The 16605-nt window shown below is 37.9% G+C and overlaps 1 protein-coding gene across 50 annotated transcripts in view; it reads right to left on the bottom strand.

Annotated features, from left to right (window-relative positions):
* The window catches only part of RIMS2 (regulating synaptic membrane exocytosis 2), a 486153-nt gene that overhangs the window by 67113 nt on the left and 402435 nt on the right, over positions 1-16605 (bottom strand). For 38 of the 50 annotated variants that reach the window (XM_030011022.2, XM_030011023.2, XM_030011017.2 and 35 more), the window contains 2 exons: positions 9734-9906; positions 8448-8693 (listed from right to left, as the gene is read on the bottom strand). In XM_030011022.2, coding sequence (XP_029866882.1) covers positions 8448-8693; positions 9734-9906 — 419 coding nt within the window. The remainder of the gene's footprint in view (positions 1-8447; positions 8694-9733; positions 9907-16605) is intronic. The other 12 variants (XM_030011036.2, XM_030011034.2, XM_041122996.1 and 9 more) reach the window with 2 other exon arrangements.

The raw sequence follows: 16605 nt of genomic DNA on the forward strand, positions 1-16605 counted from the left end.
GAAGATAGACATGCAGGAACTGGATGTGCTACTGAGATTACGTTAAGGGGAAAATAACATAATACACAGGAAAGAGCCAGATGTCCTCAAAAGGCTTTATTTAAATAAATTGCTGTAGTCAATACGGATTTCACTATAGCTGCATGTATACTTCACTCATGAAAGACTGGATTGCTTTGATTAGTACTGTGCAACGTGGATATGCTCATGCTTGTTGTACTGCTTATGTGCATGCGTGTGGCAGCGGGCTTCTAAAGAATTAAAGCAACTCTGACGTTTCCTTCATTCCTTGTAAATTCAGGTTGCTTGAGGACTCCGAAAAATCAGGGTCAGAATAGGCACTGCTAACATCTCACAAACCCATAGCATCTCTCTGAATTGATCTTCTGGGACTGAGACCTAAATGGACACAAGCAAGAGATCTGAAGCCATAATTACCTCAACCAAAGAGACATTATCTGGGACATCATGATCTTGCCTTGTCTGACTTCTGTCACTTTGACAAAATGACTTTGAGTCACTTTGGGCCTCTAGGGGAAATTAGAAAACAGAAAACTTAGGACCATCATAAAAGAAAATGTTGTGAGGAAACGTGGCTTACATCCTTCTGAACACAAGTCTGCAAACTTTGTTCTTCTGACCTGGGGAGGACACGTCTATGACCAGAACTCCCTGCTCAGGCAATGTACACTTTGTACACCAAGCACCTTTGGTGCAAAGGCTCCTCTTGTTTACCTTGGGCCTCCATGGGAATCATGCTCATGTTATCGCTACGATCTGGGAAGTGCTGGGCTCCCAGTGGTACTTGTAGGGAAATATATAGGCTTATTTCCTACTAGGGGCCACCTGATGACCCATCTCCCACTTTGTTTAGGTAGCACCTTATGGACTTTATAGACTAAGATGAGTATGAACACCATGCAGGTACAGTGATAGTACTGAACCAAAATGTTCGGATGCTTGGTCAAATAACATTAAAATCAGGTAGATGGGCAACAGCAAACCACTGGAGCATCATCTTACCATAGGTATTAAGTATGCAATAGTAAGACCAGCACTGGGCCCCTGAACCTTAGTTAAAATATCATACTTGCCAGATGGGTCTGGGTCTGGCAATGAGTTTCAAAGGCACTGGCACAAAACCAGTAACTATGTTTTAGAAATACTTTTATGAAGTACAAGAAGGAGTTTATTTTTGTTTCTTAGAAGGCTAAGTGATAAGCTTATTAATTATGTTTAATGAAGTACATTTAGAGGAATCAGAAAAGGTACTTATTAATTTTACAGAATCTTCACTTTTCTATTAAAATAATACTCAGGCAAAAATAGTGAAAATATGCAGCACTAACACAGACCCACAGAATCATAATATCAAAGAAAGAAAAGCCTGATAAGCTTCAACATTCAATTCCTTCTTTTTATAAGTTTCTACCCCACTTTCAGTTGTTGCTATTGCTATTATTGTCCACAGACCTGTTGTGCTCACTCCTGTACAAATAAAGATAAAAAAGTCTGTCTATTGAAGAACTTATGATTCAATCTAGTTTTAAATATCTTCAGAAAATTACTCTTTTTTAAAACACTTAAAAGTGTTAGAACTAATTTCAACATTTATATTTGCTTCAAATCCTCATTTTAATTTTTCCCTTCATCCCTACTTCACTGCATGTCTACAAGGCTTTCCATCTGCACATCTTGTTTGGTTTTTTTAAAAGTACTGATGCACTGTTTTTAAATAACCTTTAGTAACAGGAGCACATCAGTACTTTCTGGATCACAGGTCAGAGTTGTCTCAACAGAGGCTAAAGCACAGGCTGTATTTCATGGAGAGGGAAGCAGTCTCAATGATACTGTGTTGCTGTCAAAGAAAAAATGTCTCAGTTCCCTGCTGGGCACCATGTATCAAAGCTGCAGACTGTTTCAAATGAGGTATTTTCACCGTTCACCTGTTAATAATGTGTACTTCCAAATTCATTACTTTATTATTTCCCAGTGGATCAAAATGAGTTTACTAGCTGTAAAGAAGTCTATACATCTTTTGTACTTACTCCAAAGTAACAGGAAAGAATGGGTCTCCAAGGGTTTGATAGATGGTGACAAATAACTTAGAAACAGGTGACTTTGCTAGATTTCTTAAATTATTTTTATTCTAGCCTCAATACAGATTTCACAACAAAGATATGAATTCATATAATTCCTTTCTGAACCATCAATATTTTGTATCCTTCTCCATAATATTTTTCCAGAAGTCACAGGTAATTTTCCTCTGCATGTCATCTACGAAAGTGTAAAAAAACAAATGGCCAAATTATTCACTCTGTGTGTTGCTACAGACCCAGTAACTACATGAATTCACAGCTTTTGAAGATTTGCCTCTCTGTGGAATAGTAAAGTTAAAAAGCTTACATCAAAAAGTAGTGGCTTTGAATCTATGCTTCAAATGGGAGAAGAATTTGCCATGAACTGCTAACAGACTCTACACAGCCCAATAATACTAATGAAATCTTACTGAAAAAAAGTTTGGTTTAGGTCCTTTGATTTCAGAGTCACAGACTGGCAATACATAAGCAGCTCTCTGCTTATCTAGTCAGAAGTATGCAGAAGAGATATGTTACAGGGACACAAAGTTGCTACTTTTTGTTACAGGATTCAGTCCGTCATAACTGCCCCAGCTGCCTGAATAACGAAACATTTTGCAGCTGAAAAGAGCTGGTGAACATTGTACTGCAATCTGCCGTCCTCATCCCAGGAATGGCAAGGTCACTTTGTTGTGATGTTAAAAAATTTGTTACACCAACATCTTGGGTTGAGAGCTGCAGGAAACTGCATGCTGACATGTTTTTGCTGAAAAATTACGTGAACATTGACATAGCTGTACCCAAGTTCTCTCTCCCGCCATGGCAGAAATCACAGTGGGTGAACCTTATCCATCTGTCTATACATATACAGATAGATAAAGCTATTGGGAACACAGACTGCCTGTCCAGTAATTTTGCTAAAGGACCTATCGTACAGTGGGGAAGGAGTCTCGGGCTACAGCTTTCCCTTACAAACATATGGCCTGTTTGGCTAGAAAGGTTGGGCACAATTAACTTTCTCCATCCAGTAGTGCAGTTGGAGCAATCATTATAATCATTCTGAAATAGCTTTAAGAAACCAAACAGCACATGCACATTGAAAATGGATTCTTGATGCTTGTTATCTTTTGCACAGTTTTTGATATTTTTACTAGAATATAGATTTTCAAAAAATGTTACTGGCTTTCACCCCCGTGAAGGAGCTTGCACAGACCGAATTGACATGCTTTTTCATACAGCTTTGCAAAACACTGCATTTAACTGATAATGGCTGCAATCACAGTGGAAAGCTCATAAAAACTGAAATACTAGGATTACAATATAATGAAAAACTAAGGAACAAATACTCATCAGGAATCAGTTTTAAAACCTACAAATTAAATTCTTTAAAGATTTTTTTTGACTGAATGACACAAAAAAGAACTAGAAAGTGAATTTGAAATGAATCTTTATACCCAATAAGGGAAGGGGCACAGAGAGCATGAAGAACCATTAGGAAGAGAAAAAGTTTTGTATCTGAAGAAATCCATTACTTAAAACTACATACTGCACTCTGTTTCTTGTATCTTCAAGTGCCTCTGCAAGATTACATCGAGCTGACTTTTTCTACTACAAATTCTCCTTCTTCGGTTGTGTCATCTTCCTACTTAATCAGCTCTATTTCTTCTAGTCTCCTTTAGCATTCACTTCTTTTCTTCACATGGGCTGACATTGATTTCTTCCAATACATAGCAAAACATGACTGATTCTTCTGTGCTGTCTCTGCATTCTCCTCTTTATACATTTCTCTCCCCTTGCCCCTGTCATGGGTGCAGAAATTTCTCACTGGATCTCTTCATCAACTGTTTGATTTGCCTAAGTGATCGTATGCTATCTTCTGGTCTCCTTTCCCCCCATGCCTCTTTCCTTATTCTTACCTCTAGCCACCTGGTCATCACTGGCTCTTTCCCCATATCATAGAAACATGTTTTAGTATATCCCTTTAGAAAGTAAAGTAGAACCTCTAGACTCGTTCTTGTCACTTCTGCAACTACAGCCACATCTCCTTTCTCCTTTTCATCTCTGAATTAATTGGACACATTGTTTTAAGTAAATCTCTTGAGTTCTTGTTTACCAATTACATTTCAAGCCCCTTCCGAACAACTATCTTTCCCTTTTTGCATTCGGTTGAAACTAGTCCTGCCAAAGTCTGTAATGATTTCTTAAGCTTTCAAAAGTACAGTTGTCTTCTTTGCTTTGCTACAATTAACCATGCTCTAATATGTTACTTCCCTTAAATGCCACAGTTCATCCCCTCTCAATTATTTTCTCTCTCTAACCTTTCATTCAAAATATGCTCTAGTAGATTCTCATTTTCTGCCCACCCAGTTAACTGTGATGGTCCCATAGGGCTGTAGTACTGTCTCCTCTATTGCTGTCCCTCAAACATCATCCCTTCATCAAGAGGACATCAAAGCATTATCCCCTCTGCAATAAAAACTCCCTCTTGCCTCCCCTGTTTCCTCCTGCCTACACTAAAACCTGTTTCTTTGGCACCTCCTTGTGAATCACCAATCTCAACTCGGTATTGTTAAACTTAGTAATTCCCTCCAAGACCTCTCTTCTGCTTTTTCTCCCAGCCATGTGGATCATGTGTGTCATTCAGACCTGCTATTTGGGCAGGGCTTTTAATTCAGGCTTCATATTAGGTCCACTTTTTTGTGACTTGCGCATGCTTTCTATTTCACAGCTCTACCCTCTCTGTCCACTCACACAGCTAATTGTTTTGCTTACTCTCTCACCATTTCAGACACCAGCTACTGCAGTGGTTTTCTCCAGCCTTGGCAATTTACCTAACCTAACCCCTTCCAGGATACTGTAGGAAAGATAAGTTTCATAGCCTTTCAGTTTGGCTGTGTCACCTTTCTCCATACATCGGTAAAAAGCTATAATCTCTTTTATCTAGTTGTACATAATTAATCTTTATTTTCCAGTATTTTAGCAGTTGTGCCTCATCACATTTATCTTCTCACATTCAGGACTGAGAGATCAGGTACTGCTGCTCATCAGACTTGCCCCAACATCCACTTGATATATTTTTAGTAAGCACCTCCTGTTTTTTCCTCATTGCCTCTAAAGCTTGAAAAGAGCTCTCCAGAAACATTCTCAAAGCTATCTTATTTTCTTTCTTCAAATCTTCCCTTAGTACTCCCTGTTGTCAAGATGTCCTCAACTCAGTATTGTAACTATCTCCTGTTATGTGGAACATTTCTTAATTCTTCTGTGTGTTTCCCTCTCTGGATTCATATGTCATCTCATGATTTAGACTCTGTGTGCTTGGAACAGAGGTTGTATTTTTCTTCCATATTTCTACAGCGTGTAGCATAGCAAAATCCTGCTCTGTGATTACAATTGCTCTGTATTCATATGATAAAACAAAACTATCCTGACTATCAGAATTATTGCTTAGGATTGATATTTAGAGAACTATTAAGGAAGGTTAAGATTTAGAGCAATCTTAAACAGATTTCCTGCAATAAAAATCACGAGTGCTCACACATTAGATCTAAGAGTGCTTTTTTTGTCCCTGATATCATCAGGGAGCTGGAGTAAGAAATAATGTCAGGGAACTGTACATAAGGAATCCCTAAACATTACAACAGGGAAGCTTGATCCATGCTTCCTGTTCACTAACATGTATTGCCAAGAAAGAACACAATTATGTTTTCCCTATAGGTTAACCATATGCCAAGGTTTAGTTTTACAAGGTTTAATGAAGGCAAAATCTGATGCTGCAGCTATTTCTGCCAAAAAAGATTTATTGATTTATTGTGCTCCAGTGCTCCAAAAGCTAATGCAGTTTATTGTGCTGAGGGACTCTTTAAAATAGGCATGGGACGAATCCATGATGGATATCTGTCTTCACGGTCATTTAATTTACATTGAACCCCCCTATGATCTCAGTAGATTGAAGCCCTTAGTGTGACTATTACCATTACTCATAAAGTATATAAGCACAGTGACATCAAGAGGTATGATGTATCCTTAATGAGCTAATTTTTGATGGTGGAGTGATTGAGAGCAGCCCCTGCATTCCAGATTGCCCAGAGGAAGGGTGACTGCTGTTCAACTACAGATGCACTTCTGAAGTAAAAATATATGTTGAAAATTCCCACCTGCAATATATCTTTTCTTGATGCCCAAGATCTCAAGAACTAGATGATAATTTATTACTGTTCTGTGATGGATGAACTGGCTGCTTTGGTTCTGTTGGGTCTCTCAAATACGTATTGATATGTTTAATTATTAAGTGATGCTTTGGTGATTGTTTAATATTGGTGGCGTGTCTGAAAACATTTTTTGGAAAGCTGAAGTTGTTAACTTATCTTACAAGTACCTTATAAATTTCCAGGTATAAGGTATCTTATAAATTGCCAAACAAGCAAGCAGAAGGCACTGAATTTACAACAATGCTTAGGATTGATTTTGCCTTTGGGTTTGTCCACTGAATACACAGGTCTTGATACTTCAGTACGTTACTGAGACACAATTATGTGTGTATATAAATGTATATATATACCTATAGCTGTACCTATATCTATATCAGAATCAATCTGTGCTTTTCAGTTTGCTTCTTACCTAGAAGAATGTTCACACAATACTAAAGAGATGAGCACTTATTGTACCTTGGGAAAGGAAGGTGGATTTAGAGAAACTTTCCTTTTTATTCATAACTTACATACTAAAAGTGGTCAAAATGGGCAAAGTGAACAAATAATACTAGAGGCTGGTTTCCATGCTGGGATCCAAAATCTAAAACACAAACAAAAGTCACTGCACAGCAGCCTCTTAATAATATTTTTTTTTCTCTATTAAGTAGGGACTCCTGACTTCTGCTGCTTCTTCCTGAAGGCAGAGGGCAGCTAACAAGCAGAGGAACAAGCTGGCATGGGGAATAAGAACTTGTTTCTCAAAGAGGACTTTTTGTGAGGGACAGCATTTTGTCTGAAGACTAACGTGAGTGAAAGCTGGAAAGCAGACGCAGGGTCATGCTTTTTGAGAGGCAGGACTTCCACATCCATTAAACTGGGCACTTAGTGGGAGCTGGGAGATAAAAAGGTCTTTGAAATATCCTTTCCCACACTACCATTTAGCAGTCCCTGGAACACATATGCCAAGGCAGTCTTAAAGACAGCTGTTTCTAAACAACTGCTTTTGCTGAATTCTAAAATGCATTCACAAGTGAAGGAATGATGGCACTTAATGTATAAAAGCAGTAGCATGGCTATATTGGTCCATATCACCCCAGACTGAACACTATGCATTTTGATACTCTTTTTGTACCACCTTTGCTTTGTGCATGTTCACGTGTGTGTGTACGTACAGGCATGTACACATGTAAGTTTAGAGCAAAGGAAGAAAGTGGATTGCCATAGAGTGCTCTCTGCTTTCCCTAACATATATGAGCACAGTTTTACAGGTGTAAGTTATCTATAGGTAGTGCAGAATTAGCAGGTTAAAAGAAGGTATTTTTTTCTGAGATTTTCTGCCATTCTTGTGTAGGTGAGAAGGGGTTCAAGAATATTCAGCAAATCTCAAACTCATTTTTTGCTAATGAAGAAAAAAGGTATATTGTATTTCTTTTAATGCAAACTACATGCATTTTGCAATACAAAATGTCACTCATTTACATTAAAAGTCATGGTTCAAAGTAACTGTGGTAAAATGTATAAATCCAGAATCTTATTTGATAAAACCTTAGCCAATTGTGCTGAAATGTTTCTGGACACATTAGAGCAGCAGATGTACACGACCCTTCCACAATACAGCAACCCATGACAGTTATGCACATGGAATAAAAAAAAAAAGGGAAGACTGCTTATCCATGTTGATTGTCGATCAATACGCACATTTATGAGCCTACACAAAGAAGATTACAAAAAAAAAAAATAAAAAAAATCCAAATTCTCTTCTTTAGTACTGTCACAAATGGAAGTAAAGATGGTTTTGATATTGATGAGATATCACTCAACAAAAGATTTTTCCCTGAAATAATAATTCAAGCAGGGAATATAATACGGAACCTTGTAATTTCTATTGTTTATTATAGTCAAACTCAAACTCTAGTCTAAACCAATTTAAAAAATAATATGCTGTAGTTGCATGCATAATAATGAGTCAAGTTAGTGTGCTGCATCATTTGGTATGCAGAACAAGCTCACTGAAGCTGAGTGAAACTTGCTTAAATATGAAAGCATCATGATTGAAAGCAAAAAAAGCTGCAGGGAACATAGACAATAAGCTAAGCAAAAGGGAAAAAAAGGGACGACAAGTAGGGTCCTGGTACAGGAGGAAGAAGAATAGGTCTATAGAAACAGAAGTATATTTTACCTGTCATCCTCTTTCCCTTCCTCAGCTTGGTCTTCTTGAGCTTTTTCATCATGCCCTGATCCTTTGATTTCCTCCTTATCACAGTTCTCTGTCACCTCTTGCCCTTCCCCTTTTTCATTAATTTCTTGCTCCTTTGCTTTTTCCTCCTCCTCCTCCTCCTCTTTTTCTTCCTCCTCAGGAAATATTCCATTTTGTTCATCCCCTTCCAGCCCTCCCTCTTTTTTTCCCTCTATATCCCTCGTCCTTCTGAAGTCAACAAAAATTGAAAAAGACATGCAAAAAGAAAAAAGAAAAGAATAAATTAAAGTTAAGGTCATGGAGAAGAGCATGCATGAACTCACAAGAAAGGAAATGCAAAAGAAAGGAAATAAAATCTAAAAGATGGAAGTAGTCATAAGTTAAACCATGCTGGCTGAGACTCAAGCCTACACTAGAGAACCTTGGGATGTTTTCTTAGGACAGTGTCTAAGTAAGTCCCTCTTCGAATAAAATTTGCATGGCAATACATCACATTTAGAAATGTATACAAAACTGTATGACAGAAACAATGTGGCCCTAACAATGCTCATATAAGTTTAAACAATCTTTTCAAACACACGATTTCTCTCAAGAGGACAATTTTCTGAGAATTAATATAGGCTGCCATTGAATTTTGCTGAGAGATGCAGATGGGTTACACCTTCCAAGAAAAACAATCTTTCATTCCTTCTACAGGTAGAGCTCCTCTGAGTGTGCACAGGGCGCAGGCAAAGTCGATGTTGTGTTTTGCTCACAGATATACTGCGTACATCTTGTTGAAGAGTACTTCAATGGTTGTACGCTTACAGTTAAGTTGGACTAGTGTAAATATTAAATAAATTGAATTGGTCTGTGTAAGTATTAAATAAGACTTCTATAAAAGTTCAGCAGCTCTAATTTAAAAGGAAATTAAGATGCCTGTGACATTGCTGGCACAAATTTTCAAGTTAAACTGTCTTTTCAGCTACATTATTTTACTAAATGGTTTTCAGACAGTACAAATCTAAGTGTATCTAATGCTTGCTGACAGCACATGTTTGTTATTTTAGGGTATGTTAGTATAACCCAAGATGACAAAACTTGGCTAAAAACAAATACCATTAAGACTTCAAAAAGCATTAGATGAAGAAGACACTTGAACCAGTATTTTGCAATTTCCCTGCAAATTTCGACCTAGGCAAAACATTAATTTCAAACAGAAATATTGACAAATGTTCAGTTACTTAAATTACACAGCTATGGCTGGCACTACAGCTCCTCGCACTCACCTTATTTTCTTGTTTCCTCTTGGACGCTCTGACTGGACGGACATGTAGCTTGTGCTGCTGAAACGTGAAGCACTGCTTGTCCGTGACACAGCGGAGACATCACTGACATCGCTGTCTGAAGACTTATTGGAAACATTGTCTGAGCCTCGCTGAGGATCCCGTCCTGACCGATACTGTAAGAGGAAAGGGACAAGGATACAGATGTTGTCAGTGACATATTACCATGAATCAGCTATGGAGCTGGTCCCTGATGCTATCTAAACTGCCTTTGTCACCAGACTGCCTGAATTTTTATAATGAAGTTTTTAACTGATACAGAGTACAAGTTATATCTTGGTTTCTATTAATTTTACTCTGCTTTGCTAGCCCATTCAAGTTATTGGCTCCTCAGCTTCTTCCATAGAGTGACTTGTACAAAACTTTCAGCTCTTCCAAAGGTTTCACAAACCTTAGCAAAGACATCTAAACCATCACAGAATATTCTTACCGCAACTCTTTCACCAGTGCACAAAGCAAAGCAGAGAGACTTAATGACTTGCCCATGATTACTGAGCTCATGAAAAATTGAACAAAAGACAGAATGTGCTTCATGCTATCTATAAAATACGTGTCTCTTTTGGGGCCTAGCCTATTTACAAGAACTTCTAGTTGACAAATGTTGATTTATTTTTTTTTTTTAAGTAAATAGATAGATGAGATTATCAAACCAGAGGACAAAGTGATGTAGCTGTGCAAACAAACCATGCGTGTTGCTGAACTGCTGGGCTGAGAAGTCTGAAAGAATGGGACAGGACTAGAGATAATTTGTACTGACAGTGTACAAATACCTCAGAAACTAAAAAATTACAATAGTATTTGAACTTTTTAACAGTATATTCCAAACATGGAACTGGCAGGTGACTGGTGGCCATATAATATAAAGCAATGTTTTGCAGAGGTATTCAAGTTAGATCTGAACAAAATATTATGGCTATTTTTTTCTTGTTACACAAGTTAGCTCTAAATTAATGCTAAGTCTGTGCCACTCTGCATTGCACTACGTGCAGCTATAATGAATAGCAGAAAGATATTTTTCCCTCTCCTCTTCATACACAGACATTTCTGTGTATACAGAAATCTGATGAGTTACTATTGATAATCTTTCCAGAAAAATAGTACTGCAAGATGAATTGTCAATGATCACCAGCTAGTTGTTTGGCTGCCATGGAAAGAAGACAGTATGGAAAGATGTAAAGAGCAGCACAGACAGGACTGAAAGAGAACAATGGGGGGAAATAATCTGCATAATACATCAGTGGCTTGTTGAACTCTTGGGGGTAGCAACATTGGGCTCATCCACCTGGAGAAAATAATTCACAATGTAAAGTGGCAGATCTGTGTAGTCCTGCAGAAGAGAAGGGTGTCCAGGTTTGGCTATCAAATTTGTCCATTTTTTATAGTTTTAGAATAACTGTCTTTCATGAAGTACACAGATCATTTCCTTCTGTTCTCTTGCAAGGAATGTTACACTGGGAAATATTCTGAAAGACTGTGCAGTGTCTAAATAGCATTTCAGAATAGCATTTGAGTGCTTATTTACCATAAATGAATTTTACACTTAGAAGTAGTAAGTTATTTTGCCTGTTTTAAGACACAGAAATGAAATAAAAAGAAAAAATGCTCATGCAGGTTACGCTGTACACATGTTGCAGACAGTGACCAAGCACAACCTGAACTGCACGCTTACATAAAATGGTTGCACATGCTGCAGCTGGCTTCCTGATCTGTACTAATTTACAGTATTTGTGTCCATTGACAAACCACTCGAGCCCTCCCCAGCCTTTAAGTGTGAGAGTGCACTTAGCCAGACATAAACTCACACAGTGCCTCTGTGATTACGTTTAAATGTTGTAATATTTACTGACTGTTTTTATTGATGCCTTTAATATCTTTGCTTGATGAAGAAGACAGTACGTATTATTATTGATATATTCATTTGGGAACATAAAAACAATGATTAAACAGCTGTCCTGATCAGCAGAGATAATAGAACATTATACCAGAATAAAAGGATTGTTCTTTTTCAGCAACTCCTTTTAAAAGAGCAACTACTTAGCCCTTTGGAGAAGAAAAAAACAACTATGTCTGGTGAAATGTGTATATATTGAGTCCCATCTATTCAGTTCCACCCACCTAACCCTCCCTAGAATAGTTCTGCATTGAAGACCAAGTTATGAGTGCAATTCGTGTTGATTTAGCCTAAAACTACCAAGACTGGGAAGTACAGCCTGGTGTACTGGGCTACCACCACGCACTACAGAAAAGGCAACGCAGAGCTGCCCTCAGGCCTTCAGTATTTGCCGAGGCTCCCAAGCAGATGTACTTGCTGTGCGAACCCTGTGCTGCCAAGGCTACGCTGCTACTGGCTCCCGACAGAGCTAACGTACAGCCGAGCTGTGTGTGCCTATGGGAACAGCTGTCGTGTTGACAGTGGCTAGTGACCTCAGGGTAGACACACTGCTAGCGTTACAGACCTAATGTGGCTATCCTTTGGGAAAATAAGATAGACCGTAGTGTCAGACGTAACAAATGATGGAATTGTTAATTACATTCCAATTAGGGGATAGGTAATTACTTGTGGTGACTCATAGAATAACAGACCTCAACCTGCAGATCCCACACTGAGCTTGCCAAGCAGTCATGGAAATGAGCCCTTCTAAATTAAATACTTGCAAGCAACATGAAGCAGCAAAGGGTATCAGCACTGCACAAAGTTATTCTAAAGAATCATTCTGCAGCAAACTGAAAGTTTCAAAAACCTATGGTTTTGATTTTGTCTGTTTCATTTCCACACCTGGAGAACATCGGTTCTTAAAATACATTTTTCATAGCAAAGTGCTGTATATAACAAATCGACATTTTCATAAATAAAACAACCTTACTGTATTTTTTTTTAAAGCTAATGCAATAGTAATAATCTAGTGATATATGGTGAAGATTGATAATTGCTATGGCAAGAAAAGCAACTTAAAGGTAAATCATTTCAGAAATATAATGTGAAAAAAGATCATCAGATCATTACCTTGTCTCTTTTTTCTCAGCTGTATGTAATGGTACTTCCCATCAAATGTTTTCAATTTGGTCAGATGGCACAGAAATATTATTTGACCTTTACTATTTCAGGATGTTTTAGATTTCAAATTGGGAAAGTTAATGGATCCTTTCATTAAATCTGAATGTCTTAATATACAATATTTGTTTTTAAAAGTTTTATTTGCACATTGTCTGAGTTACAGTCTCAGCATCTGCTAGCTGCCTACCAAAGTAACATCTAGAAACTGAACCTAAATTGTCTTTCTTGCTGGACAAAGCTCAGACACCTCATATTCATCCATTAACTCCACTCCAAATTGCTCTTTATTCTGCTGCTAAGGTCTACTTTTGAATTTATATCTGACTTAATTTTGTTTAGGAAATGGATTATAATAGTGAGTGTATTGCATGTTAGTGTTTCAGTAACTGCAGCACAGAATACAAAAGGAAACATACTGCTTGTCTGACAGAAGCCATGCTGGCATTTCAATTTTACATTTTTTTCTTAAATTGCAATTCTATATAAGGCAGTTTCTCAAGTTCTCCTTTGCTCTCTGCCTCAACAGTAAAATGGCACTTCCACTGTGCGAATATTGATTTTATAAAAGTATTAGTTCTTTCATGTCATACACTCTGACTGTAAAATGAACCATTTTTGCATGATTTTGTACTATTCTTTCTTCAGTTTTTGTGTGGCTAAAGTTGCCCCAAGGATTACATCATCATATATTTCATATACCTCCTTGTTTCCTTCCTCCAAATTTCACTTTTTTTTTTTCTAAATGTCACCAACTGTATGATAAGGCCAACTATTAGACTGAAAAGGTCATTATTAACCAAGTGCCATCCACCCATTATACTTGAAACACTGCTACCATTTCCCATCCCTCCCCACTGCTGTCCCTACGTACCGTGCTGTAGGAGCCTGCACTGTCTGAATGCACATTGCTGGGGAACTGCAGCCCCCGGGGCTGGATCCTGGCGGTGGCATGGCCACATGTTTGGATCATCAGATCCAGCAACTACCCTGTATGCTCCAGTTTCCCACAGAAGAACATATGGGCACAAGGACAGTAAGGGAGCCTCATGTGCACTGAGAGCTGCCCCGGTTTGGACAATCAGGAGGTCCAGGCTGTGGTGAAGTGCACTTGCCTACTACGTAGGTTAATTAAATACTGTTTCCTTTTAATTTTTTTCTTTTTTCTTTTTTAAATAACAGCCACAGCAGTAGGAAAAGTATCTCCTGACTCTTCCCCATGCTGGAATTATATGCCTCTTTTATTGGAATAAGGTTAAATTTTCATTTCCAACCCAGTCGAGACTCATATAACATAGGCAGCATTCTGGACTTTACGACCCATAAAGCAGTAAGAGTAGCCAGCCTCTTCAAGCTGTTCCAACAACAGAAAGTCTGCTGCAAGCAGAGGGGTTGATTAAAAGTCACTTTTGTATTTTTAATAGTAAGCTGATTTTGTCATATTTTGCTGTGTTGAAGAATGGGATAAATTTCATTATTACAAATTCTATCAAACAAGTTTTAAAGTTTCTAAAAGCCCTTTCCCCTGCATTAGTAAAATAATCAGCTGGAGACCCTAACAAAGTGGCAGTTAGGTGTTTGTGCCAATATCTTGTAGCTGCAATAGATTACTTTTCTGTAGTAGCGAATTCAAGATTATTAAAGCTGAAAAACAAATACCTGCTTTGCTTTCTAATACAACTTCTGCAAACATTTTGACCTCTTTGTGAACTACCACTGTACGACTGACAAGCCACATGGAGCTACAACTGCTCTGATACTTATTTCTCTAAAGAAACTGTTTTGGAACTTCTAATTCAAAGGGAGTCTTAAAGTGTTTTATATTGCTTTAATCTATTGTTACCACGCTTCCATCTTGGACTATACAGTCATGCAGTTGTCGAGGCAATTGAAATTGTCAGTGATTTCCAACCGTCTTTCTATTTTATTATCTTTTTTTCTTCTGTTTTATAGTCTACTCATCAGTTTTTATTTGCTAGCATTTACATAGGAACATGCAAATCTGGTCAATGTTTTTACTGATCAAAATGTTGGGAAGATGTTTCAGACAATTGTCCATTGTGCTCCTAGAAGAAGATTAAAGAACCATTCTGGACTGTTTCAATAGTTCTTTGCCCTGCTGACAAAAGCTCTCAAGCAGCCAGAGCACAGCAATTGTATGAAATGTTCTGTAATTCCAACTGTAGCTTTTCGTGCAAGTTCACAGCCTCTAAAGGCATTGCAAAGTTTAGTTACCACACATCATTTGAATGAATGTTATTGGATTGTTTGATTCTTCCTAAAACCTTTTTAAATGGCTGCCTAATGAAGTCTGCCATTAAAAATAAAACCAAATACTTACTAATATTTATAACAACAGCATTACATTTATATAAAGCAAAAGATTCTAAGTTCTTTTTACAGAATACCATATACAAATGAATACATAGAGAGAATATATGTTTAATCTGTAGCTTCCAAACCCAAGATGAAGGCTATGATGAATCTGCCCTTGCATGTAATTCATACTTAGCCAACTCAATAATCTGTGCTTACATTTGTCACTCCTGTCAGGCTCCATCAAGGCAACTGAGGTACAGCTAGCCAGGTCAGACTTTGCCAGCCCTGCTTTAGCTATCAGCTGCACATAGCATCCATCAGTCCCTTGGGAGATTTAAGGACTGACCAGGGACATTAATTCTTGCACTGCTCTGGTATTAGGTATATAATAAGCTGCACAGTTGCCTTGGGCTTCTCAATATGGAGCTGCAACCAGTTCTAGCTCAGACTAATTCTTGGCTGCTGATCCTGCTTTCTGCTTTTTAGTCCGGGATCCTATCCTGTATTCCTCCTTTTCATTCCTAATTCTTGGATCCTGCTTTCTTAGCCCTGGCTAAGAAGAGAGATCCAGGTATAGCATACAGCTAGGGTGAAACAACTGTAATTGACTATATAAATTGGAATGAATAGAAAATCTCGTGTGTCCTGTGGATTGACTTCACCTTGTTACAAGATCTGATGATTCAAACATGCCTTAATAAGTTATAGGTGAACCATGGAATGCTTTCATGTAGCCAGAATATTCCCAACAATTTTTGAACAAAAGCAAAGATCTTGAAGAAATATGAGTCTACATAATATGAAGCAAGAGCTTCAAAAGAAGAACCCTTTAATGAGAATTAAGGGTAGGAGGATGTCCATGAGTCCCCTTTTTCTAACATGAAAGTAACTCAGGAAAGCAGGCAAAACGGAAAATAAAACAAAGTTCTTTCTAAGATTTATTTGAAACGTTTGCTGTCTAAATTCCCCTTCATACTGCTGACCTTCTCCTGATTTTTAACTGCTATTTAAAACAGGGCGGAGTCAGTCACCAAGTTTCACTTTAGAGAAACAGGTCCACAGTCTGGCTTTGTGATGGTGGGTAATAAACTCTTGATGTAAATCTTCTCAAACTCATTAGCGTCTTTTTAATTGCCACAGATTAACTTCTTGACTGTCTTATACAGAAGGAAGAATATCTATTTAAAATAGAGATCAGCAATCCTTTAGCATTCCAGAACACTGTGCCAAGTCTCCTGAAGATGCACCATCATGGACGCTGCTCACTGTAAAAAATCTGAGCTGTTCAAGTCAGGGCGATTACAAAAATGCAGGTGTCCAGGGCTTCACAATCTACTGTGCAACTGCATTTAACGGTATGTCCAGTGCTTTATCTCCTGGTGAACTCCAGCATGTTTGTTAGGACAAATTGGTGAGCCTGCCTACAGTTAACTCACTTGTTCAA

The sequence above is a fragment of the Aquila chrysaetos genome, chromosome 4 (genome assembly GCF_900496995.4).
Source record: "Aquila chrysaetos chrysaetos chromosome 4, bAquChr1.4, whole genome shotgun sequence".
NCBI lineage: Eukaryota > Metazoa > Chordata > Aves > Accipitriformes > Accipitridae > Aquila > Aquila chrysaetos.